The 27,938-nt window shown below is 30.9% G+C and overlaps 1 protein-coding gene across 4 annotated transcripts in view; it reads left to right on the plus strand.

The window, feature by feature from the left end:
- LOC134687150 (cilia- and flagella-associated protein 47-like) overlaps positions 1–27,938 on the plus strand; it is a 70,851-nt gene that overhangs the window by 14,039 nt on the left and 28,874 nt on the right. For 2 of the 4 annotated variants that reach the window (XM_063547171.1, XM_063547173.1), the window contains exons 22-48: positions 453–521; positions 1,579–1,660; positions 2,442–2,539; positions 2,930–3,211; positions 6,987–7,194; positions 8,081–8,276; positions 9,115–9,206; positions 9,768–9,897; positions 11,101–11,200; positions 12,171–12,345; positions 12,918–13,170; positions 13,550–13,771; positions 14,418–14,640; positions 15,012–15,207; positions 15,493–15,590; positions 15,831–15,947; positions 16,590–16,724; positions 17,344–17,607; positions 18,384–18,404; positions 21,208–21,481; positions 22,032–22,286; positions 22,853–22,992; positions 24,363–24,485; positions 25,341–25,470; positions 25,925–26,127; positions 27,384–27,527; positions 27,748–27,866. In XM_063547171.1, coding sequence (XP_063403241.1) covers positions 453–521; positions 1,579–1,660; positions 2,442–2,539; positions 2,930–3,211; positions 6,987–7,194; positions 8,081–8,276; positions 9,115–9,206; positions 9,768–9,897; positions 11,101–11,200; positions 12,171–12,345; positions 12,918–13,170; positions 13,550–13,771; positions 14,418–14,640; positions 15,012–15,207; positions 15,493–15,590; positions 15,831–15,947; positions 16,590–16,724; positions 17,344–17,607; positions 18,384–18,404; positions 21,208–21,481; positions 22,032–22,286; positions 22,853–22,992; positions 24,363–24,485; positions 25,341–25,470; positions 25,925–26,127; positions 27,384–27,527; positions 27,748–27,866 — 4,349 coding nt within the window. The remainder of the gene's footprint in view (positions 1–452; positions 522–1,578; positions 1,661–2,441; positions 2,540–2,929; positions 3,212–6,986; positions 7,195–8,080; positions 8,277–9,114; positions 9,207–9,767; positions 9,898–11,100; positions 11,201–12,170; positions 12,346–12,917; positions 13,171–13,549; positions 13,772–14,417; positions 14,641–15,011; positions 15,208–15,492; positions 15,591–15,830; positions 15,948–16,589; positions 16,725–17,343; positions 17,608–18,383; positions 18,405–21,207; positions 21,482–22,031; positions 22,287–22,852; positions 22,993–24,362; positions 24,486–25,340; positions 25,471–25,924; positions 26,128–27,383; positions 27,528–27,747; positions 27,867–27,938) is intronic. The other 2 variants (XM_063547174.1, XM_063547172.1) reach the window with 2 other exon arrangements.

Raw genomic sequence — 27,938 nt, forward strand, 5'->3', positions numbered from 1 at the left:
AACAATAAGATAACGAAAATTTATGAATCTTGGAGAAATAGATAAAAATAAAATCAAATTAAGGATGTTGTGTTACAAGACCACTGATTTCAGAGAAATACAACTAAACAAATTAACAATCATACTGAGCAAAGTCTTAAAAGAAAATTAATATTTTGCTGAAAAACTTATCTTATTTTCTTCTGATCCTTTTGTTAAGTACCATTTGAGTTTTAAATGATATTTATTATGAGATAGATTTTATGTAAATATTCATGATTTTAATTCTTAATGAGGATGAGGAAAATTCATGATTTATTTAGGGCATAAATATCTTAGAATAACAATGATATATACATTACATGTAAGTAAAAGTTCATGATTTTATTTCCTGATGACGAAACAGAAAATTCAGGTTTTTTGTTGGGTAAATCTTAGATAAAAATGACTTATATTACATTTGATATTTTCAGCCAAACTTTAACTTTGGTGGTGTCTACTGTGGGTCAGGATCTACACAGTCCTTTAGATTAGCAAACAGGGTATGTACAATGTTGGGTTCAGCAAAGCAACAATCAATCAAGTAATATGAGGCAGGCATTACCTGTAAATGGGGACGAAGTCTGTATGGATTATTTTTTTGTAACTTAAATATTTGTAAAAAAAAAAAGAAACAGAAATACCGTAACGTTTCTGATTTTGGTTCTGTTGTAAGGGATTTTAGTTGTGACGTTATTTAAGTTATGACGTCATATGTAATGTAAACAAAGGAACGCTTTCATCAGGTAACGTTTTTTCTTATTAAGGAATTATTAAAAAATGAAATTGGTATTTTGTTCCTTCCTATTCTATACTAGACTGATAAATATATATTTTACTCAAAGTTTCATACAAACGAGACCGGAAAAAGGACGTACATTGTAGATTTCTGCGCAGGTCCTGGATTTCAAAACATGACATAAAAAAAATTGAATGATTTTCAGTTCATTAGTATACAATGAAAAATTTGGGAAATTTTCCAGATTTTTTTTTTTATTGAATTTGTTCTGTTATTGGGGACTTCGTCCCCATAATAGGTTACTGTGGATTTATTAGTATTAGTTGGATACCAATTTTTATCATAAATTTTCTAAAGGCTTTGTATGCAGAGATGGGCAAAACCATGAAAATGCAAGTTTTCCTCAATCCATGAAAATTGATACCCACGAAAATAAAAGAATCCACATACTAGATGCAAAATTTAAAGTTCCTTATCAATGCTTATCTTCTGTGGATTTAAAAATACAAGCTTTTGAAAAAAAAGATCAGCTTATTTATGTTTGTCTATAAACATACACTAAAAATAGTACTAAAATGAAAAATTTAGATATACAATTACAAATATTATTTTTATAAAGAGTATGTTTATATTTTAATTCACAGTGCTTTTGTGGGAAAAGGTGAAAATATTTTAACAGATTACATTTTCTTTAAACTTAAGTGACACTTTTAATTTTTAGAGGTATACATGGTCATAACTTAATCCTCAATTTAATCAGTTGGTCATGTCATCAAAAAGATTTAACATTTTTTAAGTGATTCCCCTTCTTTTTTTTTAAGGCTGTTACTAAAGCTAAACTAGAATTTGATCTAACCAGATTTAGAGACTTCAGTCTTAGTTTCCCTGGTTACCAGACACAAGGTATGTATTGCTTAGAACCCAGCATTTAATCCTAAAAAAAGTGTGATCATAAACTGGAGGAAAAGACAAACAATATTAATGTCTAAATTCAATATATAAAGATAAATGATGATTTATTTTTGAATATCATTCATCTTAAGTAAACAAAAATTGGAAGATTTGAATATTGTACATCAAGACAAAAAAGGCATGCCATATTAACATAACAAATCTTCAATGAAGTGAGACATTTATGTTAACCCTTTCCTCTAAAGTGACGCCTTTTGACGCCACCCCCTTTACTCCATAATGATGCCTTTTGACGCCTGTGTAGTACCTCAGTTGGAACGCTTTGACTACAAAGTGTCTGCTTCAAACATAATAAAATTTGTATCCAATATGAAAAGGATATTCATATGAATATCTGACTTGAATTTATTTGATGAAAAAGTTGTTTTTCACAATTTGTTTATTCTTTAAAGCATATTTTTAGCCTGTTATTGAAAAATCCTATGCGAATCAAGTATGACAAAAAAAATGTCAATGTAGGAAAAGGTTAAGTGGTAAAAGCGGACTGTGGAATATCTGGATGAATTGTAGTTGCGTTATTATGTTTAGTATCTTAGAAATTACTCTACCAAAAAAACTGAACCCAATTCACTTAGTCTTAGTGGACTGTATTACACAAGATACTTCCACTTGTTAAAGTACACTACATGTCATATTCAGGTGTTAAAAAAAAAAACTAAAATATTTATATGTTATTATACTGTTACATGTTTTGAATTATTCTATTTTTCAGAGGACTACAGTTTCCAGCTACTAAACCCAGGAATGTTTACTGTTACCATGGCACCAGAGGAAACCATTGAAGGAGAACTGATATTTATGCCAACTGAGGTATTTAAAACTTTGAGTTTGGCCATCTTCCTGTTAATGTTAATAGTATTTTAAGAAGAAAAGTGTTTGTTGTATAATTTGAACAGAAGCTTTTAGCTTGCTTCAAGTTCACGTCATTGTTATTGAAAGTACTCTAACATATTCTCATTCTTACATGCTTGCATATCTTTAGGGATGCATCTTCACAAAGTGGTGGGGATATCTGTAATAATTTTCATTATATCAGAGCTTGAAAATTACTTTATTATCAAATAATTCATAAAGGATATATAGTAAAATCCAGCTATTTAGTTTAACATATTTATTTGTGTTTTTTGAATTTCTAGAATTTTTTTTATACTTAATTAAAGAAACTGAAGAATTGACAGCATTGTTATATTTTTCTTCTAGGTGGCAGCATATGATTTTGTGATGCCATGTATTGTCAACATGCTTGGAGCACCAACACCAGCCCCGACTCCATTTCCGCCTACACCAGCACCATCTAACAAGAACAGTTTACAACATATTATAAATCCACGACCTCAACCTTTCTCTGTAGCGACACCTAGTAAACATGTGATAGCTACAGCCCTCAGACAACCACTGACTCTTTCTTCAAATAAGATTGAGTTTTCTTTACCATCAACATTTGAGGACCCTTCATCTTCAACTGGTCTTGGTGTTACAAAGGTAATTTTAACAAGATATTATGTTGTCAATCTAATAAGATTGTGTACATTATAATATAATTTCACAGCACTTTTTCTAAACAGATGAGTATAAACTGTTATTTTGGTCAAAAACAACTATTTTATTCATAAAACCACATTTGGTTTAAAAAAACATACAAATTTACATAATAGTATAATAATAAATATTTTATTTGCCAATCAGGGTGCCCAGAATGAGCAGAATACTTACAACTACAAACATGTACATGATATTAAATTAAGATGTAATATGGAGAAACAAGTAAACAAAGCTTATGAAAATATGTCTTCTTAAGTAATATCAGTTAACCCTTTACTCCATAATGACGCCTTTGGACGCCTGTGTAGTACCTCAGTTGAAATACTTTGACTACAAAGTGTCTGCTTCAGACTTAATAAAATTTGTATCCAATATGAACAGGATATTCATAATAATATCTGACTTGAATTTATTTGATGAAATGTCTGTTTTTCGCAATTTGTTTATACTTTAAAGCATATTTTAAGCATTTTATTGAAAAATCCTATGGGAATCAAGTATGCCAAAAAAAATGTCAATAAAGGAAAGGGTTAAAGACAGCAAATACATTTTCTTGTATGAAATAGCAACAAAATACCAGAAGATGACAGACTCTTCTACAATTTTGCATTATGTTAATTATTTATAATTGTTTTTTAAACAAAGACACATATCTTGTTTGTTATATTCAACAAAAAATAAATGAGTAATGCATGGTATTGTTGGTTTTGGAATATGAGACTTACATAATTTAGAGGTTTTGGTGTCTGTTATAAGTAACATGTGGAATAAGAAGGGTCTAACTTTGTTTGGACTAGGGTTATCAATATTATTAATTAAATAAAATGGTTAATGGAGAATAATTAATATGATAACTTTTAAAACTTGAGCTATTTAGAAAAATTTAATCCTTTGCGATATAAGAGTATTAATTTCAGGGCTAAACACAATGTTCTGTCGTTATAATGGTCTATCATGAAACCACGTAGGCACTTCATGTAATCTCATTTATTTAGAAAATTGTGAGCACATAGTAACAGCTTTTACCAAAATTTTACCAGTTTTAACCATGATTTAGTTATTTTGAATAGATTTTGTCCAGTAGCATCATTACAAAAATCTCACCTCCCGTGAATTTGATTTTAAGGAAGATTCGGATCTGGGACCCCCAAAAAAATTGAAGTTAATTTAGCTCATGGAATATTTTATTGAGATACATTCAAACTACAATTCAGTCAATATTTGATTAGATTTTATTTTGTAGCTGACTATTGCTTTGTCTAATACAAGCACACTATTGGCATGCATTTGCTTTTTATTTGCTGTGTTTTTAATTTTGTTATGTTGTGTTTCAGTATAAAATAGAGAAGGTAAAAATTATCTACTGTTGTCAATCACAGAAAAACTATAGCTTTATATGTATACTAAAAATATTCTTACTAATACAGGCTAGAACAATTTCTGTGGATTTATTATTATTTGTTGGATATCAATTTTCATTGATTTTTATACCCCTGCTTTCAAAAAAGGGGGGTATACTGTTTTACCTCTGTCTGTCCGTCCGTCTGTCAGTCAGTCAGTCCCATGAAACTTTCGTCACATTTTTCTCAGGAACTACACATCCACCCTTTCTGTAATTTGGTATCAACATTTATATATGTCAGCCATACCGTGTGATGCGTTTTCAGATTCATCATTCATTGACTTCCTGTTTCCCGAACACTTGTATGATTTTACACATGATAGCCAAGTTGAAAATGTTGAAAATTTTCGTCACATTTTCCTCAGGAACTACAATACAAGGATTTCTGAAATTTGGTTTCAGGATTTATATAAGTCAGCTATACCGTGTGATGCTTTTTCAGATTCATCACTCGACAACTTCCTGTTTACCGAACACTTGCATATTTTTACACTATTAATATTATCCACTTGCGGCGGGGGTATTATCAGTGAGCAGTAGCTCGCAGTTTCACTTGTTATGCATGAACCACAAATTTTAATTTTTAAAGAAGTAACATTTATCTATAGACTTGTATTGCCATATTCACAAAATCAAATTAAAGATCTAGGAAAATTGTTAACATAAAAAATAAATGAATCCATAGTAATAAGAAACATTCCATGACCTTCAATAAGGGAAAGTTACCCTTGTTTTAAGAGACAAAAAAAAAGTTTTTCTTTGTGAAAATAGTAGTTAAATGAATGTAGATCTTTATCTAGAATAATGAAAGATATATGTATAAATCTATACCATATAAATATTTAGAAAATCAAGTCAAAAATATGAAAAAGAAGAAAATGTAAGCTGTTGTTACTTTAATCAGTCTCTTACTACAATCAAAACTTAGAAATGTATTGTTAGTCAACACTAGTGGTTAGAAACACCTTTTGTTTTATGTTAGCTAGACATTTGGTTTGCAAGTAGCAAGTTGTTGTAGACTAGTACTCCTTCTACAATCAGTTCTTTTTTCTGTCTGCATCAATTACTTCCCCTTATTGAATGAGTTGCCTATCTTCAACCTAGAAACTGGTCTATTTTGCATATTTTATTTATATTTTATTCACAATGAATTATTTGAAACAAAGAATTATTTTAAATTTTAAAAAGCTTAAAATAAAATTATGACTGCCTGTACATATATCGTAGTAACTCTTAATAAAGGGAAGTAATTGAAGATAGTAAAAAGGAGAATTACATTATGGTAATTGGTTCTATCCTTTACAGGAATGTTAGATTTAATCTTATAGATATGTGTTTAGTTCTATTAATCAAAATCTCTATTAGAATCATTTTCTAACGAAATCTCCAACAAAATAGAGTGAATTATCTCCCTTTTAAGGTTTAGGTACAAAAATTTAGAGGTAAAGTATAATTCAAATTAAAAGGAGACAATGGTCTGACAATTTTATTTTTTCAGAAATAAGATGAAAGGAAAAGATAAAAAATTATTGTATTAAGGTGGTACCTAACACTACAGGGAGATAACTCTGTAAAATCACCTAAACATTTTAATTACGTTGTGTTGTAAAGGGAATATTAAGCTTCCCAATGATCAAAATTGGTATTTGTCAAACTGCTATATAACCAGTGTATTTTTTATGACAAAACGGTTGGTTCAAAACGTTTGAAATTTTGATATTTTTGTTAAAGGGTCAAAGTAAATACATTGTCAAAATTTTATCAAAATTAAAAGAGCCAGATTAATTTTAGTGAAAGTGTTGGGTACCACCTTAAAGTGTCATGTATTGATCTTACACAACAGTAAAATATTTACACAAGTACAATCACATAAAAACAAAGATCAAAACCCAGCCTATAAAGACTTACGAGACACTGAGAAAATAAAACACCATAGGATTTGAAACTAATTAGCATCTTATTAAACTGTATGGGAAAGGGTATAAAAATTGATTTAATTAACTGCATGTAAAATGTATTAAAAAATTTATTTTGTTCTCATTCAAACTGATAGAAAAAGTCCAAATTATATATATGATTATAGGTTTGCTTCATTTTACTGAGATGTAAATTTTCTGTTCAAGCCAGAAATACCTGACTCGAAAGAAAAAAAAATTAATTTAATACTAGATGCCACATACTTTTCTTTCAGTTTTAGATGAGAATAGTAGAATTTAGTTCATTAATGGTTCATGGCATTAATTTTAGACATATCTTTATCCTTGATTGATAAAAGAGATCTAGAATGATTATTGTTTTACTATTGTATTCCAGGGTACTGTCATGGTAAACAACAGTGATCAGCCAATCAAATGGACATTTGACCTGAGCATGCCCAATAAAGCTCTAGATCTTGGCATATTAAAGTTTGTACATCCTACAGGAACCCCATTTGTTGTAATGGGTGGAACAGAATCTAAGGGAATTGAAGGAACCATAGAACCAGAGAAAACACAAGGCGTATCCATCATTTTCTGTCCAAGTATGTACAATCCTGATATCTGTTTAAACATTCATGTCATAAATATAAGAAGATGTGGTATGAGTGTCAATGGAAAAACTCTCCATATATGTCACAATTAAAGTAAAGCATTATAGGATAAATTAAGGTCTTCATAATAGATCCTTGGCTCACACCTAACAGCAATCTTTCAAGGCCCTAAAAAATGACTAGTGTAAAACCATTCAAACGGGAAAACCAACAGTCTAATCTATTTAAAAAACAAGACATGAGAAACATGTATGAACCAGATCAGCAAAAACAACCACTGAACATCAGGTTCCTGTCTATATGTCTTTTGGAAGTTTTCATTTCTATTGATGTGTTATAAAAGTATTTTGAAGAAAAAAAAGTAGCTTGAATTTCTCAAGTAAAATAGCTTTAGTCATCTGATCTTAACAGAAACTAAAAAAGCTCACTCTCAATAATTTTAAAATTAATTGACATAGTTACCTGGTTACAAATTTTAAAAGTTCTTGTAACAATTTAATTAGAAATACCAGGCCTCACGGTCATAAAACTTTCGAGCATGATTTTTGTACTCAGACTCGAAAATCAACCAATCAAATTGCTGGATTTCATGTTTCGAGCATGATTTTTGTGCTCTGAGCAATGAGCAAAGTTTTATGCCTTCAAGGCCTGGTGAACACCTAGATTGAACATTGATTTGACATATAAAAGGAATTTTGCTGTCATACCTTACCTCCAACAATAAGAAGCTGTCCAGAAAAATAAAAATTACGGTACATTTGAACAGTTTTTACTGTTACATTGCAAGAGTCTATTTCTTGCTAATGACATATAGGCATAGTTCTAAAACTACTGTTAGGTATAGTATCGTTGAATGACCTTTAAATGATATTTGCAGAGGAACCAGGTGTACATGAAATACTGGTACCAGTTTTAGTGAATGATGAGGAGAAGCCATACCAGTATATCCAGATTTATGCTGAGATGAAGTCTCCACGTCTTTGGTTTGACCCCTTGGCTATTGTACTGACACCAGTACCATTGCTGACAGAAGTCTCATCAGAATTTACTGTTTTGGCTGCTCAATATTTCAAGTAAGCGTAATACTTCAAATAGTTATGTCGATGTAAGAATCTAATAGACCACTTTCGAGTTCATCCGTCACCGGCAAAAACTCATCAATTATGCACGCCTTTTTGACGTCATTTACCAGATAGAGGGGGTCGCCTGTATCCCTGCACTATTTACATTCATCAAGCATCTTAGTGATCGACATTGTGCAGGATAAGCTAGAAATAATGGTTTCTCTGTAGGTACTTACTGACAATTCCCTAATGACAGCAGTGTTGATTGTCAATTTTGAGAATTCAATTTGCCGAATAATTTGTACAATATAGAATTATAGTTTTCTAACCACTCGCTCAACATTTGAAGGGAAGTGACGAGGCCACTAAATGCACAAATGAGGTTCACTAAAACCAGAGTTTTTGACGGAAATGCATCGAACTGGAAAGTTGTCTATTTGTATATGTTCTCTTTAAAATATTGTTTCATGAGAATTTTCAAGTTTTTAAGTAATAAAAATTATTTATTTTCTGTTTTGGTCTTACAAATTACTCTTTAACTCAAAATGCTTCACCAGTTGGGCATTTTCTAGAGGCACATAAATTATCAGAATTATTTTGCATAAATGAATTTTGTTTTGTTTATTTTTTCATATAACACATATCTGTTGTAAGAGGGTCTTAATGGGGGTACCTTCATGAAGAATTGTAAAAATTCTTGCCAAATGATGTTGATGGTAATTTATGGAACATGACAATGAAATGTACACTTTCTCAAAGACAATAAAATTAATCAGCTGATTTTGACCTATCAAATTTTAAAGCTTCCAGCTTAGCCTGTTTGATATTTATTGCTATATCATTTCAGAAAAAGTGGTGTAGTTGTGGAACTTCCAGAAGTAGAATGTGAAGATGGCAGCACTATCTGTCCTTTGACAGTCACATGGTTAGAGTCATCAGGTAGGTAACAATACCACATTTATACACAACTTTATCTTGCACCTGACATTAATTGCAATAAGTTTGTTTGACTCACAAAACCATATTGTCCACTTGGTTAAACTGAAATTGAATTTGAAGAGTTAAGTACTGTAAACCAACTTTATTTCGTGAATCTTTTGTTTCACATTTAGACATTTCTAGTCCTTTTTGCTGCAATTTAATTTTGCGATTTTTTCAATGATTTGCTGTACTTAAATAAGGAAAGATCCAAATTATGAACATATTCATGACATTTTCAATTCACTTTATTATTTTATTCATGAAATTTGTGAAAAATTAGTTGATTTACAGTAATTGAAAAGTTGTGTATTGTGTTTATTATTTTATTAGTAACTAATTTAATAATTTGCAATTTAAATGGATAATTATCAAATTTATTGGTTGAACAGAAACAATTAAAACTCTTTCATAAAGTTATCTAACAAAAAGACCCAAATTTTTTTTATATATTTTTTTTGTGTGTCATGAACAATTTTTTTTTACCAGAAAGAAATATATTTTTTTGTTTTTGTTTTGCAGAAGTAAGACCATGTAATGGAGATGAAGGACAGATGGAGCCATGTGCCTTAGCATGTAAAGTGACATTCTCTAGTCCGAGACCTATATCATTCTGTGCTCCTATCAAGTTTATAGATGATGACAAACGAGAGTAAGTAAATACCTCTGGACTCTTTTAATTTTTACTGAACTTCAATTTAGGATTAGGTAAAGGTAAGGGTTATTTAAGTATAACTCTATTTGGGTCTGGTTACTCTAAAACAAAAGAAAGTCAATATAACATGGCTCCAGAGGTGAATGGGGCAAATAAGTCACTTTCCCATCTATCACTATGCTTTCCCAACTTTCAAAAGAAATATCTAGTCTCTTTGCTATTCACAAACAGTTGCTTTCGTCATCAGCAATTTTCAATTTCCAAGTTGATGAAACAGCAATTTTTCACTTCATTAGGTACCGATTATCAGGTTATCTGCATGTTGATATCGTAAAATATCAGCTGCGAGACATAATATGAAGCTTTTTGTCGAGTTAGCGTAGCGAACGAGATCAACAAGCCTTCATATAATGTCAAGCAGCTGATATTTTACAATATCAATATGCAGATAATCTGATAATCGATTTATCGGGCTATATTTGTGTGTTTCGGAAGTGTTTTCTTTGTTTCACCAGCACACAAAAGATGACTTGATAAGTTCGGGTCAAAGTTATTAACGTCGGTTCAAACATTATGACGTCGCTGATATGTCCGGGTCAAAGTTATTAAGGCCGGGTCAACTTATTTGACGTCACAAAGACATGATACAGAATAATATTAAGAGGTGAATAGAGTGATATAGACAATGGGACGACCGATAATAAGCAATACAAAGATACAAACAATTTATTTCATACACTTCAAGTACTTGTTTCTCAAGAGAAAACACCTAAACATTCTTTTCTTCAAATAATTGTATGAATAAAAGAATATAAACCAATTAGATATCAATTAAAATGCATATACACACACAAACAGAATACATTGATAACTTAATTTTCTTTTTAAAAAATGTGTTGATGTTCAAAATTTAATTCAACTGATGGGGCAGAGCTTATGTTTTATATTTTTGCATAAGGACAGTTTATTCGAAGATGTGTGTGATAAAGATGATTTCAGTTATAATTGTCATTCATTTCTAATCACCTATCAGTGTCACCAAACGAATTTACAATGACCTTACTGGACACTTCATTGATGAGTTTATCCTTAAACACCTATCAGTAGGTAGACTGGTCAATGATGAGCAAACAACTTTTAACAGCGCCCAATCAAGTGAAATTAATCAAGTAATATATATGTATGTTTTGATTATTTCAGATTTAGGTTGAACATAACTGCCACAGCTGATAACTGCCTACTGACGTGTTATCCATTCCTAGCAATACACAGAACAGACCATCAAATTGTCTGTGAACAAGTGAGTCAAATTGGGCAAAATTAGATTGCAATTGGCCATTTCAGAATCTAAAGCATCATGGGTAATTTCTTTGTTCGTACCCCAAAGTGAAAATAACGTTACGTCATTGGTTGAATTTCCATTGTTTTGGATGTTTTCAACCAATCATGATGTTTCGGTCTACATTTTTGCAAAATATTACCCAGAATGCATTATATTCTGAAAAGGCGAATTGATAATGGTGTTTGAGTACTGTTGATTTTATTATTTTTTTGTGGGTACTAACTTTGTGGATAAAGAAAAAAAAATTGTTATTTTGATAAATATTTGGTTTATTGGCTTTGCTAAATTTACTTTTGAAATGCACAAAAATTGGTATACCATCAATTACAACGAATCCACAGTAATGTGTTTTATCAAATTTTTAATGGGAACTTCAAGACAGTGGAAACTAGTATGGTTGTATAAAAGTTAAAAAAAATCCATAAACGCCATGAATACAACTACTTAAAAGAGTAGAAAAAAACTATTTTGTTTTTGTTTTATGAAATAAAGAACTCTGCTGTTACTTGTTTAGCAAAATTTAACATACGTTCAAAAGATTGGGAAATCTCTTGGGACTTGGATTGAAAAATGGGAAAAAAAAGACTTGGGTATGTTGTAGTAAGTCTGTTGGCCAAAATATGAAGGGATAATACAGTGCAATTAAAATTGAGAATGGAAATGGGGAATGTGTCAAAGCGACAACAACCCATGTTTAGAGCAGACAACAGCTGATGGTTGTTTACTTTTGGTTTCTTGAGAGTCGCTAAGAAAAGTAAACTGAATACAAATTAAAAGCTGGAGAATCAAATAGAACATTGGTAAACCACCTTCAATAACATTTGTAAATAACTGGATTCCTTTATTTTGTAAATAGTTTAGATATTTTCCAGAAACAAAAAATATAAAAAATTATAAAAAAATATTCTACAAATAATTATATTTTCAGGGAGGTTCTCCTAAAGGAAGAGCAATGTCTTTTAGAGAGGCTGTAAACAATACTGGAGAAGCAGTCATTGTACCATGTGCTTCCCCTAACCATAACAGTAGACCAAGTACCAGTGCAACCAGTTCAAATTTCCAAATCTCTTCCTCTAGTTATGAGTCATCTACTAGTGGTACAGGTAAATGCTTAAAGTGTCAATCAAATCGTTCGTCATTTTCATCCTCTTTACCCTTGGCAGATGAAGCCATCATTGGTAAAACCAATGTTGCTCTATCTATTGGTTGATCAAAGTCACACCCATTCAAAATACTGTAAATTCCAAAATTATTGCGATGTATTTTTTATTGTGAAAAATGCGACACGGTTATATTTGCAACAATTTAAACTATCATTTTGAAATTATTTATATGAATTGAACAGGATTTTTCTCAATATATTTCAAAAATTCAAAAATCGCATTTTAGTGCAAAATGACCAAATCGCAATAATAATTGAATGCAATAATGTCTGAATTTACAGTAGACATATGTTATAGGGTCAATCAACTGGTTGGTACTATATATCTTGCACACAATTTTCAAAATAATTTTATGGATTGCCAGGTAAAACAGAGTATACTCCCATCACATGCTTTTGAAGAGACTTTGTGTCCTTTGTTACTTAGCAAGGAGAGAACTGGAGACACATGTAACTATGAAAAATTTGCTATTATCAAACAAGCTTATATTTTTTTTTTTTAAATGTTAATAGATTCCACCAATGGTGACACACCTATTAATAGAGATGGTGCCATGAACAAGCCTCAGTCTGGATCAGAGTATAACCAGAGTCGTACCCAACAGGACCTTGCCTCAAGGTCACTGGGATCAGCCATGTTCCCTGATGAGGATACAGAGGAGGGAATATTCCACATGGAGGTGTTATTAGCCAATCAAAGATGGTTTTCATCACAAGGATGGCCTGGAGGGCAGTTTCCTATTACTATTCCTAATACACTTAGATGGTATGTGTTCAATGCTAATAACTGCACAGAATTTCCTCACTGAGTTGAAGACCCATTGGTGGCCTTCAGCTGTTATCTACTCTTTGGTCTGGTTGTTGTCTCTTTGAAATGTTCCCCATTTCCATTCTCAATTTAATTAATTGAGCAAATTAAGCAATTGAAATGAATGAACATTTTAGATATCAATGCTTCAAGCAGTCTATTTCAAGAAAGTCAAAAGTTTTGTGGAGGAACTTTTATTTTCATTATTAGAGGATGCCCATGGACATTTATAGGAATTAATCCTTTTCCTCTATTTATATCATCACAAATGTTCTATAAATAATCATTTTCCAAAACAATTATCCTTTGACCTAATTTTGTATTTCTTACTTTCCAGTGGTATAAGTAGAAAGCCAATCCAAGATGACATGCCAAAGAAAGCTGGAAGCTGGGACACAAACAATTTGAAGAAAGAATTTAAAACAATTTATGATATGATTTCCAATCTGGCAGGAAGATCTGTGCCAGGAATACCTATAAATGCTGGACTGCCATCAGATCCTGTGGAGCGTGTCAAACAAGTTTACTGGCAGCATTCTACACTGCTTACATTTATCAGGTATATACACAATACAAACAAGTTTACTGGCAGCATTCTACACTGCTTACATTTATCAGGTATATACAGAATAATCTATCTCAAGCAGAGTATTAGTGGATTCAACTGTCAATCTGTCAGTATATCAAGATAATTTGCATATGATTTGTATAATTTTAAATCTTTTACTTTGATTGGTCACATGTGCTTCTGTTAGTGATTTGATTGGTAGGCAATTTTAAACTTTTGTATCAAATATAAACAAAATTGTGGATTGAATTCATGTTTACATAACAAAAGTGTTCATGTTTATTATAACAGAGGAAACATAAATAATATGTTATGCTGAAGTTCATTGTTTTTATATTGTTTTAGGTAACACATAACAATAGTATGATACTACAGTCCTTTTTTTTCTTCAAAATGTAATATAAGTTTATCAAAAATGAGTATGGGTGCGGGAATTTCTCGTTACATTGAAGACCTGTTGGTGACCTTCTGCTGTTGTTTTTTCTATGGTCGGGTTGTTGTCTCTTTGATACATTCCCCATTTCCATTCCCAATTTTATCTACCGGTAATGTAAAAAATTATGATTTAAAATTTTCAATAAATATGATGATAATTGTTTCTTATTTCATATTGATTTACAAACTTATATAATTTTAGATGTCAGGGAGCATGCATTGCTTCAATTAACCCAGAATACCTGATGGAGCCTCGTGATTACCATTTATGGAAACAAATGCAGAAGCAGATGAAACAAGATCTTTTAAAACAGGGGGACCATGAAGGGGCTAATGCTGTTAATATTGAAGAGGAGCTCGAGGATGATGTGTTTGAAGCTGTTTCTAAGAGAGCATGGACTGATATTCTTCTACAGTTATATAAGGTAGAAAAAAAATGTCTTATTGTATGGTTAAAAATGGTCCTTTTTAAAATTTGAAGGGAGAAAATATTAAGTGTAATATCTTTAGAAAAGACTTGTTTACTGAAAGAATTGCACTTTTAAAAGTAAAATTAACCTTGAAAGATGTATTTTCTGTTGTAAGACTGAACTCATTGAACAGTTCTAACTTATACTCCAATGCATGATATTTATTTAAGTTATTTTCATTTATGAGAAATCAAAACTATAAATTCTATGCAAGAATATTTTAGAATAGTAGATAATGAAAATGTCTGATTAAAGACTAAATTAGAGTGTAAATTGAATGTATAATATTTAGACCGTTAACTTTAAGAAAAGAATATGTATTTCAGACATTAGTCTTGGCCAAAGTTACACCTAGGACTTTGAAGAACACATCATCACCTGACAAAACACTAGAGATCCCAGCTATTAACCCTGATCCTTTAAGTAGTAACATCTACAGCGTGGCAGAGAGAATCCTCTTGTCTTGGTTAAATCATCATTATGAACATTACAGGGAAAGGATCTGGAACAACTCTCCAAAAGGTCAGTTTATCACAGAAGAAAAATTGATAAAAAGAATGCATAAGAATCAACAAATACCTGTGCCCTTTTTTGTAGGGATATTCATAATTATAATATTCACACAGACAGAAATGTAATTGATAATTTTTAACCATGCCAAAGCAGGATGCACCTGACTCCAATCTCAATTGACTAGGATTGTCAGTTTTCTTATTGAAGTTTGGTGGTTTTCATTCAGTATGTCAGCTTCCTCCAGCAATAAGAACTGGCCACCACAGATTATGACTATTATTGTAATTTTTTCAGGTGGAATACCCCCATCTAGATGGATAGTAAACTATGACATAGACATACTGGATGGATTAGTATTGGGTGCAGTGTTGGGAGCACACATGCCATTTCTGGTAAGTTTCTGTAACATGCCATTCCTAGCATTAAAAATCACACATTGTTAAGTTCAATCTATTTAAAAAAAGAAAAAAGAAAAAAATATGTAGCAGAGAGATTTTTGTTTACAAACCATAATTGTGTTTTTCACTTTGAGGCACATTAGAAATATTGCCATAATGACACAAAAGTTAATCTAATTATATTTTCAAGATTAATAATCAATGATAATAAGTATGTTCATATTATTTTTGCAGATAAAGACTCACTTACAAGATATGTATACCCACCCTGCTACAGCTGAACAGTGTCTACATAATGCTTTGAAGATCACTAACGCCATGAGATATGCTGGAATAGATTATGATATCCAGGTATGTGCTGTATGACAGCATTGTTTCCCTTAGTAAATGTGGTAGATATCGGGATTGCTTCCCCTAGTAAATGTGGCAGATACTTAATTAGCTGTCAGCAGTTGAGCTAAGGAAGTATGTCTTAAGCTCAGTCAATTAACACGCTGCCTTGTAACACAGAGGTTTCAGGGTTCAAGTCCTGATGAGACAAAAATGATTTTGTATGTAGAATTATGGTCTCCGGTTACAGCTGTAATCTTTTTCTACAAATAATGTCAGATTTTAATTGTAACTTTTTAGAGAATAAGGACAAATGAGGTCAGGGATGCAGAATGATACAATTTTTTCACCATTTGAACAAAAAATGACTTACACCCTATAATAATTCTGAACTTTTCGAAAAATGACTTCACCAAAGTTGTAATCTTATAAGAAACAACTTATGACAATCTCGTCTTTTTTATACAAAGTCTTAGTTCTTTATTTGAGTTTTCATATATACGGATAATATTGTTTGATTAATAAAGTTTTGAGAAAATGTTCAGCCTGAAGTATTGACCAATTATTTGTTCTGACAAACCAAAGTTTAATTTAAACACATATTTTCATTGTAAATTTAGTTTTATGGACTTCATTTTATCTCTTGTATATTTCACATTTCAGGCAATAGATATAACAGATCCTAATCCTATTTCCTTGTTGATGTTATGTGTACATTTATACCAGAGATTACCAATGTATATTCCAAAAGCCACATTGGACTTTACTGGACAACTCCATACATCTGTATGTAGACAGGTAAGGACATTAATGAGTTATCTCCCCTTCTAGATCATGATGATTTTAAATAGTTTTTTTAGGATATCAAAACATCAATTGTATTATCTTTTATAATATATGTCATTAAGAAAGGATCCCAGTAACACAACAAAATGGTGCTTATAAGTTAAAATATGATCTCTAGTAGTTATAATGTACCATAGCATATGTCAAATTCTAAATCGCCTTATGTCTAGAATACTGTAAACCAACTTTATTTCGCGTTTTACCCTTTCTTGACCACTTTGCGGCTATTTAATTTCGCGATTATCTGATTTACTTTTAGTTTATTAAGAAAAGATCAAAGATTGACATATTCGCGACGATTTATATTCGCGTTATTTTTCTAGTCGCGAAAATAAATCGCTCGCGAAAATAAGTTGGTTCACAGTATTTAAATGTTCAAAATGCTCTCTATAGATTTAGTTCTTCATTGTAAGTTAAAGTGGATCAAATGTATTATTTTGTGTTTATTTAAATATTGAAAGTGAAGACACAAATACATTTAAAGAAGTAACATTACAGCCAATTTGAATTATTGAATTGAAAAATAAAAAATCTTTATTTCTTTAACATGGCAATATTTTATACTTCTCAGGTGAAACTGAGTAACCCAAGTGGCAAGCCTTTAGTCTACCAAATTCTCATAGCTGGACTTGATGCCAGAGATTTTAGAGTTCCAAAAGGAGATACTGTTTCTATAGCACCAAGGTCATCTCTTCATCTAAATGTGGAATTTACCAGCAGGTTTTTGAGGCCAGCAGAAGCCATATTGGTATTGGTTGGCAGACGACATGGATCAGCTGTTGGATCAACATTGACCTTTAACCTTAGAACCCAGATAGATAACATTGTGCCAAAGGTATGATTTTCATAATTAAGATAAAATACATAATTTTTCTTTCAATTATTTTGCACCAGCCTCAAAGATTCTTTCATCTGATTTTTTCCCAAAATTAGTGACACATAAATTCATTGAACTTTAATTCTACAATCTAATTTTCAGTTTTTGTTGTAACTTTTTCTTTAAATGCAAATCAAACATACAATCATCAATTTGTTTTCTGCTTTATTTTTTTAATACATATTTACAAAAGCTTCATTTCAAAAATGCATGTGCACTTTTATGGGTTTTATTCATGTAACATGTATTTGAACATAACTAAGCATCCACATAATTTCAAGTATGATTTTACTAGCAATGTCTTAAACTTGAAATTGATCTTCAACAAATATTTCAATTTAGCAAAAGGAAATAAGCTATTTTGTTTTGGAATTTTTCAGTACTTAAAAATTAAATTAAAATTGAAAAAAATAATTTATGAAAACGTGTTTCATTTTTCTATTTCTAAGATATTCAAAATACTCTTATGCCATTCGTTCATAGTCTTGGCCATGATTTTGTTGTTAAGAGTCACAATAGAAAATTGAATTCTGAAATATGTTGAAGTTAATGTTATTTAAAACATATAGTTTCTGCACCGAATCTGTGTAAGTATTTTGTACAGATGACTAGATAATACTTCAGTCTTTTATCTCAACTTGGGATAGGACTTACAAATTTATTTATAAATATGAATGTAGGTTTGGATATATATATACATATTTATCATGTTTGCTGTTCTAACTTGTTTTCAGAGTCAAAATGAATTTGATGAGGTAACAATGTTTGAACTAATGATGTCATCAGATGAAACATTCATTGAATATTTTTGTTTATAAGTCTGTCAAGAAATTTATCAACTATTTTGTTTCGATTAAAATTTGAAAAATTTCCTTCATTATGTCACAAATTTTATTTCATTGAATGTTTCATACACAAAAAGTTTCCCTGTTATGATTTTTTTAAATGAAACTGGTGTTACATTTAGCAAGAAAAGTAATAAGTCTTCTTGTTAGAAAAAATATTTATGTTTGCTTGTTTACACTACTTTTTTTAGCTGTACTTTTCATTGCATGCACTGGTTGCTAACTGGGTTACAAAATTCCCCTGTTAATATATCGGGGATTCATTTATTTTCATAGGTATCAAAATTTTATGGATTTAGGAAAATTTTTGGAAATTTACAAGCTAGTAAATAAAAAAATTGTTTTGTTATTTTAACAGTTAAATTTGTGATTCACTTTTACCCACAAAATCCATGAAAATTGAAAACCCTCTAAAAAAAACTACAGTACTGAGGATTCATTCATATTCATTGGATACCAATTTATATGGCTTTCGTTGGTACAGGTGAACCTCGAATTTAAATGTTCAACGTTAATTGTACTTTAATACTTTTCTGCTTCTGTAACACCAGATAATTGTTATTGGTTATCAGATAAGTAAGGATGAAACTGCTTCGATTGATTTGAGCTACGGAAAAGGAATGGACAGATTTTACAAAGTTTGGGGAATATGTTTAACTCTTATCACTGTCCATCAACTAATTCAGCATGTGGTAAAAAGAACTCCAATACCCTTACACTAATAGGCATGTGGCAAAGAGAAACCCATACATGTTTATAACAAAACTGTCCCTAACAGGCTATTATTTGAACTTAGAATTATTTTTGATTATGGAATTTGCATAATTTTTTGTGTTGGAATATTTTTATAAATTCCATGTTTATTATGTATTATTATGTTTTGAGCTGAGCATACCACTTTCCACACAGTGTATTATAGTGTTGTGCGCAGCACAATACATTCCATTGAAAATGTGCTATCTTCTTTGTAATAGAAAGTGTTGTGCGTGGCACAGATTATAATGCAGAATAAACATGGAATTCATTCAAAATTTCTAACACTAGAAATAATGCAAATTCAATAATTAAAAATAATTCCAAGTTCAAATAATAGCCTGTTACCTATACATTTTTAACAATTGTCAGTAATTTGCATGAATTGTTATATTTCAGCTATATTTTTGTTATATATATTTTCTATCCTTAGTTAACAGGCATTCACTTTTATTTATCAAGTGTCACACAATCAAGCAAAAGAAATTAATAAGCATTTTATGGCAAAATCAACGATGTAGAATATATATTTTCATTGATAATGATAACACAAGTTGTAATAATAATGCATGATTTTACATACATATACGAGGGCCCTCATGGGGTTTTTGATTATGTGATTACTTGGCCGTTTTTTTAATGATTATTTGATTATTAAGCCAAATATTTCATGATTATTTGATTACCTAGGACTGTATTTTTAGTTTATGATTATTTGATTACTAAAGATAAGCAAATATTTAATGATTATGTGATTATTTTGGCAAAAAAATGGTGATTATGTGATTACTAGGACCCCCTTTATTTCTAAAGAGATAGTTGACTTTATATCTAAAGAAAGTAGAATTTATCAAGAAGTAACAAATGCATATTTATGGCCTTCCAAATACCATTTCGATACCTAACATCACTGAAGAGACATTTATTGTTGAAATCCGGATCTGGTGTTCTAAAACATACTGACACCTTATTTTTGTGGCATAACATCTTGGCCACAAGTTTATTGTTTTCTGTTTAGTATTAAATTTATATTAAGATCTATTTTGTTACATCTTGTGATCTATTTTATTTGGCAATCGCCAATGGCAGTCACCAGGGTTAATGAAGTTTAGAACATCAGTTGTTCGACCTGTTAGTCAAATGCGCTTTGTTTAAATATACTTTTTCACTTTTTTGGTCTTTTGCAAAATGTTGTTTGTGCTGTATTTAGACCCTTCTACAACGAAATTTGTTTTTAATCAACGCAATCAAAGGTTTGAACGTAGTTTTCAATTTAGACTCGTTTATATATATATATAAGTAGTTTTTATCCAACGCAATCATAGGTTTGAATCGTTTTCAATTTAGACTTGTATGTATATATTGTAGATTCCTCACAATAAATGTTCTATGGTTACTGCCTCCTACTTGCAAAATGAACATAGACTAGTCTACAAGGTTTATATTGTTTGTACCATAAATTGGATGAACAATTCTGTACTGAAAACAAAAGTATTTTGAAAACAAAGTATTTCATACAAAATATGTGCATGATCAATGCTCTTACAACCCTATGAAATTTCAAAAAGAAGCATTCATTTCTACATTTATATGCTACAATCATGATACAATTCTATCATGCTTTTCAGTTGTTTTTACATTGTTGTGACATAAAGTCAGGAGAAGCACCTGTATTCACAAATTTTGCATTTTACTGAGAATTTTAAAAATTAATTTGCCTTTTCAGAATCTAAAGGACTGTAAGTAATTTCATGGTGTACACCAAAATGAAAATAACATGGATTTACATTGTTTAGGACTTTTTAAATCAATCACAACTTTTTGTCATACGCTTTTGAAAATATTACCCAGAATGCATTATATTCTGAAACAGTGAATTATGGAATGCATTGCAATTTTAAAGTATGGATTCTTATAATACATGTAATGATATTATATTCCAAAGTTTTTTTAATTTCAGCATATAGTTAAATGTGAATCCCCATGTTACGAGCTAGAAAGAATACAGTTAACTTTAACCAATCCTTTTAACGAAGGTGGAGACTTTAGGATAGTTCTAGTAGAGGCTAGTACAGACCTTCTAGATCCCACAAAGAATGCAACACTGATGAAATCAAAGGAACGTAGAAAGAGAAAGGTCAGGGCTAGAATAGACCATGGACAGAAGAGACCAGAGACCCCACCTACTCCTCCCCCTGTCAGACCTATTGAGGGAACAGAAATCAAACTTAAAGGTATGGTAAAATTATAAGACAAACAGGATGACATTTTTATATTATACATGTGGTTCCAGGTCTCTATTGGTCAAAATTCAATTATGGCTTTAAATTTTCTTGCATTTCTCTAAATTTGCTGTTGTGACTTTATGAAAAATGTGACCATGTCTAAAGACATCACATAGAAAGAACACTTCTTTATGCAGATCATTGAAAAAGAAAGATAGAATTTGCCAGCATATCTTCTAAAAATCATTAGAGGCGGATTCTACCACCATATCTGGTGCTATAGGATATTTCTCCAATCTTGAGTTTTATTTTAAATATTTTAAAGGCTCAGCAAGCTTGGCGTTCAGAATTGAAAGTTTAAATCTAATCTTAAGTGGAGAAATAATGTATCACATGGATGCAGTGGTTAAATTTATTTCCATTCAAGTTTTATTAATGAGTCTTTTTAAAATGATAAATGAAACATGTGTATGGCATACAAAATTTAAAGCCTATGATTAGTTTATTCATATTTATCAAAACTTATCAGTTTACTCAGTTATGTATTTTTTTATTTCAGAGGACCCACCAATGATGAGTGCTTTTTTCAGCCCTATATCTAGTGTTAACATTGGACCACAGGAAACAAAAACAATAGAGATACACTTCCTGCCATTCAGTGTGGGAGATAGACAATGTTCTGTCATATTTCTGAATGAAAACATTGGAGAATTCCTGTACTCCGTGGAGGCTAAGTCTACCATGCCATTACCAGCTCCTATTCCTTTTGTTAGATCACAATACAGCGTCAGAATAAGTAGTGCTGCAGCTGCTGGTGAGTTGTTAATACATTGTACTTAACTTTAAAAGGGATCTCATTGGGGTGGGGGTGGGGTCTAATCCCAGATCTGCTTACTGTTTTGTTGGAATCCTGTATCACCTTTCTCATTGCCAAAATAGCACTTATAATTTCCCGTGTCCTGCCAGACTTCTTTTCCTGTTTTCATGCCTAATTATTTGACTTTCACATATAATGCTTTAAAAAAATAGATCAATCCTGTATCATGCTTAGACCCATATGAGACCCACCTTAAAGAGTATGAAAAAAAATCATTTTAAACTTTCTGTTTTTCTGATTACATTTTTAAAAAAGAATTACATGTATAAATGTTGCTGTTTGCTACATCTAGTAATAAAACTGTTCAAGTAGTCTTAGTATTTCAACTTAAAGTAAATGTCAACTTGAATGTTTTGACAAATGCAAGAAAGACACCTTGCCTCATGAATTTGATTCTATATATTTTATTCTAATGTCATATCTAGTACTTCCTAGCTTTATTTCCTTGTTTTGAAAATATATATCTTGCAAAACTTGATATTGATATAATATCTATCTATTAGGCACTGGACGAGGATTGTTTGGTGGAGATGATAGTGTTGTTTACTGGAAGTGTGAGGCAGGACAAACACTACAAGAGAATATACATGTACCTATTCAGAACAAGGCCAGAGAGAAGGCATTGTTAATGGCATCTCAGATAGTGAGTACAATGGTTTATATTAAAACTTGTTCGCACAGCACTCATAATTTTATAACCAATGCACAATCATTTTTGTTACATTTTTTAATAGTTTAGGAAGTAAAATATCATCTAAAAATTACGAAATCAAAAGCTCAAACACATCAAACAAATGAATAATAACTGTCATATTCCTTTTATCTAAGATAAATCTATCAACATGTGTAAGCACCTTTTGTCGTTAATTCTTCTTTCAGGAGAAATTTCAAAATTCTCTCAAATAAAATATTTGTTTATAGACAGAGTAATTAGAAATTTCTTTAAAAATGATAAAAATAATATTTTGAAATTTCTTCAAACCAGGAAGTTAAAAAACAATGGAATGCTTTTCATTAGAATTATGTTGGGGTGCAATCAACAGTTTTTTTCTATGACGTCATATTTTGAGGGACCATTTATAATTGACCCTCAGTGGTGTTAATGTTAATAAAGATACTTGTATAAAACTAGATATCATTAGAATCAGAATTCTCTCTAGTTTATAATGAAATAGAAATAAATTGTACTTTTAATAGTACCAAAAAGTTTTATCCAGAGAAAATGGGAAAAACATTGCCTAATCTATGCATAAAAAACATGAAATCAGGCCATGTGCACACCCATGAAGACATAATACATGCACATTTTTCATAATCAAAACTGTATGAATTTCATAGGTTTTTACCTGGTCTTTCTAAAATTTTATGCTTCAGGGTACGTTCGCCTGCTCCGAAAAGAGCTACAGTGGGTGCAAATAAGTTTTGCACTTTTCACTGCAAAAATAACAGGATGTTTACAGTTTGTCTCCCCTCAAAACATCTGTATTTAATCTAATTTTTTTTAATTATTTTAATCATTCAACCTGTTTTAATTGAAGCTAATTAACTTATTTTCACAATCAAATATAAAAAACATGATACTTTTCCACCAATTATGTTGATAAAAAGGGACTTCCCTCCATGTCTATTTTTAGTCGGGGAATAACCCCTAGTTTTTTATACGAAACTGTTTATAGCACCCTTAAATCTGTTTTTTTTATGAAATGTTGAGGGGCTATTATATTTTCTCTATAAAATTTGTATTTAAGGGGGTGGACCTTAGTTCAGGTAGATAACTCATTAAATCAGTTATGTGTTTGTAAAAAGCAAGTTTCATCCATTAATTTACCTGAAACAGATGTGAAATAATCTATGTTATCTAGAAACTAAGAATATATTTATAAAAATAGTTGGCACAAACATACTGATGATTTTAAGAGTTATTTCCCTTAACCTAGGTCTAACTCCTTTAAAGATTAATGTTGATTGATTATCTATTAGCTTGTTCAGCATCTGTGGGATATATTTTTACAGCACATGAGTGACAAAGAGTTACAAAGGCGTTCGGTGACGGGGACACTTCACTCCAGCAGTGTGACATCACAAGTTATCACTAAACTATCCACCAATGCTGCACAGAGTATCACACAAGCAAAGGTGATTTGTTGCACATTTAATGTACTGTAAATTAACAAATTATTGTGTGCATTTATTATTGCGATTTTGTCATTTTTGACTTAAATGTGATTTTAATTTTTACTCTTTTGAGAAAAATCCTGTTTCATTCCAATATAAGATTTCAAAATGCGAGTTTAAATTATTTCGTTTACAACTCTGTCGCCTTTTTCGCAATAATAAAAACCTCGCAATAATTTCTGAATTTACAGTAAAACCTTTGTTTGGTTCTTAATCTAATTATCATTATAGCTAATGATGTTTGCTCTTATATATACGTGTGATTTTACATTTGGAAAAACAAAGCAGTCAGTTTGAATGTTGAAAAAAATATAGGTATTTTCATAAAAATTATACGACTTAAAAAAAAAAAATGGCATTTTACATACTGTTATTTCAGAAATTATTGTGAGGCTTTTATCAATGCAAATAATATGACTAGGTCAGTAAAACAATTATAAGAACTCGCATTTTGATATCTGATACATATAAAAAAAAAAAAAAAAAAGTAATTTAAAAGTAAGTTTTGCATTTGTTTCATCTATGGTAGATGAATTAACAGAACTTGACTGTTAAATAGGTGGCTTATGGTAAATGAGTATGAAATAAAATTTGGTAACACAAAGTTAAAATAAAAGCATGTATACAAAAACAAATCGGCAAGGTTGTTTTAGTTTCTTAATTTTACAAGCAGGTTTTGATTATTAGCAGTAGTGAATTTATTGTAGTGAATTTATCTTAAATAAATTGCTTTTTGATGAAATTTTTGAAAAGATGCATTTTTCAAGGAAAATGGCAAGAAATATTTTATACAATCTTTTTCTTATCTTTGTTTAGGCTAAATCTCCAATTGGAACATCCTATACAGTTGAAGTGGACTCTGAGTTCTACACAGTACAGACTAAGTTACTGGTCCCACCACAGAATAATAGTCCCAGAAAGTCCAAGAGTGCTCCTGTATTACCAGGTATTAGTTTAACAAATCATTGTTTAGTTACTGTGGATTCATTTATTTTCGTGGGTACCAATTTTCGTGGTTTGAGGAAAATTGACATATTCGTGGATATTTAATTTCATGGTTTTGGCAAAGTCTACACTAATTCCTTTAGAAAATTTGTTTTTCGTTGAACATTTGAATTCGTGGTTCTCCTGTACCCACGAAATCCACGAAAATTAGTATCCAACGAATATTAATGAATCCACAGTACTTGAACAGTGAAGACATAAAACATTTATTTAAGAGGTAAAATTATAAAAAAAAGTAATCATTCCAATTAAACATAACTCATAATGGAAAAGGCACACTTAAATAACATCTATACTTGGATGCCTTTGATATTGAGATTTTACTAGAAGTGAAAAAACAAACATTTTGATCCTGAAACTGTTCATATTAATAGGTTTTTATTCCGTCTTTTTAGGTGGTTTGAAAGAACCCTCAGTAGAATTAGCTGTAAAGTTTAAAGCCTCTGAACCTGGCCATTATCCATGTACCATTACACTGACTAGTCAAGATGATATCAGAGTGTATAAAATAGAGTGTACTGTTAATCCAGAGGGCAGCACTGCTGAGATCTCTTTCTCTGCTCCTGTCCATCAGTCTGTGACACAAGAAATACCTATTGTAAGTATACTGTTAATCCAGAGGGCAGCACTGCTGAGATCTCATTCTCTACTCCTGTCCATCAGTCCGTGACACAAGAAATACCTATTGTAAGTATACTGTTAATCCAGAGGGCAGCACTGCTGAGATCTCATTCTCTACTCCTGTCCATCAGTCCGTGACACAAGAAATACCTATTGTAAGTATACTGTTAATCCAGAGGGCAGCACTGCTGAGATCTCATTCTCTGCTCCTGTCCATCAGTCTGTGACACAAGAAATACCTATTGTAAGTATACTGTTAATCCAGAGGGCAGCACTGCTGAGATCTCATTCTCTGCTCCTGTCCATCAGTCAGTGACACAAGAAATACCTATTGTAAGTATACTGTTAATCCAGAGGGCAGCACTGCTGAGATCTCTTTCTCTGCTCCTGTCCATCAGTCAGTGACACAAGAAATACCTATTGTAAGTATTTTATCTCATGGTTGTCTTTTAAATTGAGATTTTATTAGAAGTAAAGTTTCTATCAAAAATATAGAAGATTAAGTCATGTAGTTGCTGTATAGATTCATATTTAAATTTACAGTGAGAAATTTCTAATACCATGTTATATTTTATATTTTGAATAGCAGCAGAATCAAAATGAAATGCTGGTTATACAATATTCTTCAATATTTGGTATGGTAAAAAAGAGTATTTACTACCAATTTTTTTCGTCTCTCAATAAAGATAAATATAGGAAGATGTGGTATGAGTGCCAATGAGACAACTCTCCATCCAAATACCAATTTATAAAAGTAAACCATTATAGGTCAAGGTACGGCCTTCTACACAGAGCCTTGGCCAACACCGAACAACAAGCTATAAAGGGTCTCAAAATTACTGGTGTAACACCATTCAAACGGGAAAACCAACGGTCTAATGTATGTAAAAAACAAAATAGTTTATATTTTCATTCAAATTTGAATGAATAAAGTTAATCATACAACTTTGAGAAATATACATTAAACATGGTTAAACATGATTCATATTTAGAATAGTGTACTGTAAGTTCAGAAATTATTGTGTGCATATATTATTGTTATTTTTCTCATTTTAGACTAAAATGCGATTTAAGTTTTGCTATATTGAGAAAAAATCTAGTTTAATTCATTTAAAAAAAAATCAAAATGCTGGTTGAAATTATTGCGGTTACAACCTTGTTGCATTTTTGCAATTGTAAAACATCGCAATCATTTCTCAATTTACAGTATTATGATTATAAATTTAATTACAGGTAAATATGACAAACCATGATTGGCCCCTAAAGGCATGCATCGAAGGATCTGGTTTTGTAGGACCACCCAGTATTCTAGCAAAGGCTTACAATACTACTAGATATCCTCTGGTCTACAGACCACAGAATGAAATCCCAGTTACAGTAAGTTACTTACTCATTAAAGTTTGGTTTTGAAAGATTAGGATTTTAAATGCCTTAAAGCAGAGATAAGAAAACAAAAATATAGTAGTGTTGAGTTTTTTTATTTTGTATGCTAGGAAATTTAAGTAATTGTTTAATTAAATGAATGGAAAATATATTTAAAAAAATGTAAATTCATGCTAATTTTTAGAAAAATAAATTATTTTTGTGACCCTTGTAGGGCAAATTGACCTTGTCCAACATGGAGGATGGAACTGATCATGTGTTCCACCTGAATGGAACACCAAAGAAACCATTAGCACTGGATCATATTGTTGTCAAGTGTGAAGCTAAAAAGAGGTGAGTTAATCAAATGTTTAATGGTCAATCTAAAGAAACGAATTTCTAAGTGTGTTGAACATTTTATTTTCA

Source organism: Mytilus trossulus, chromosome 10 (genome assembly GCF_036588685.1).
Source record: "Mytilus trossulus isolate FHL-02 chromosome 10, PNRI_Mtr1.1.1.hap1, whole genome shotgun sequence".
NCBI lineage: Eukaryota > Metazoa > Mollusca > Bivalvia > Mytilida > Mytilidae > Mytilus > Mytilus trossulus.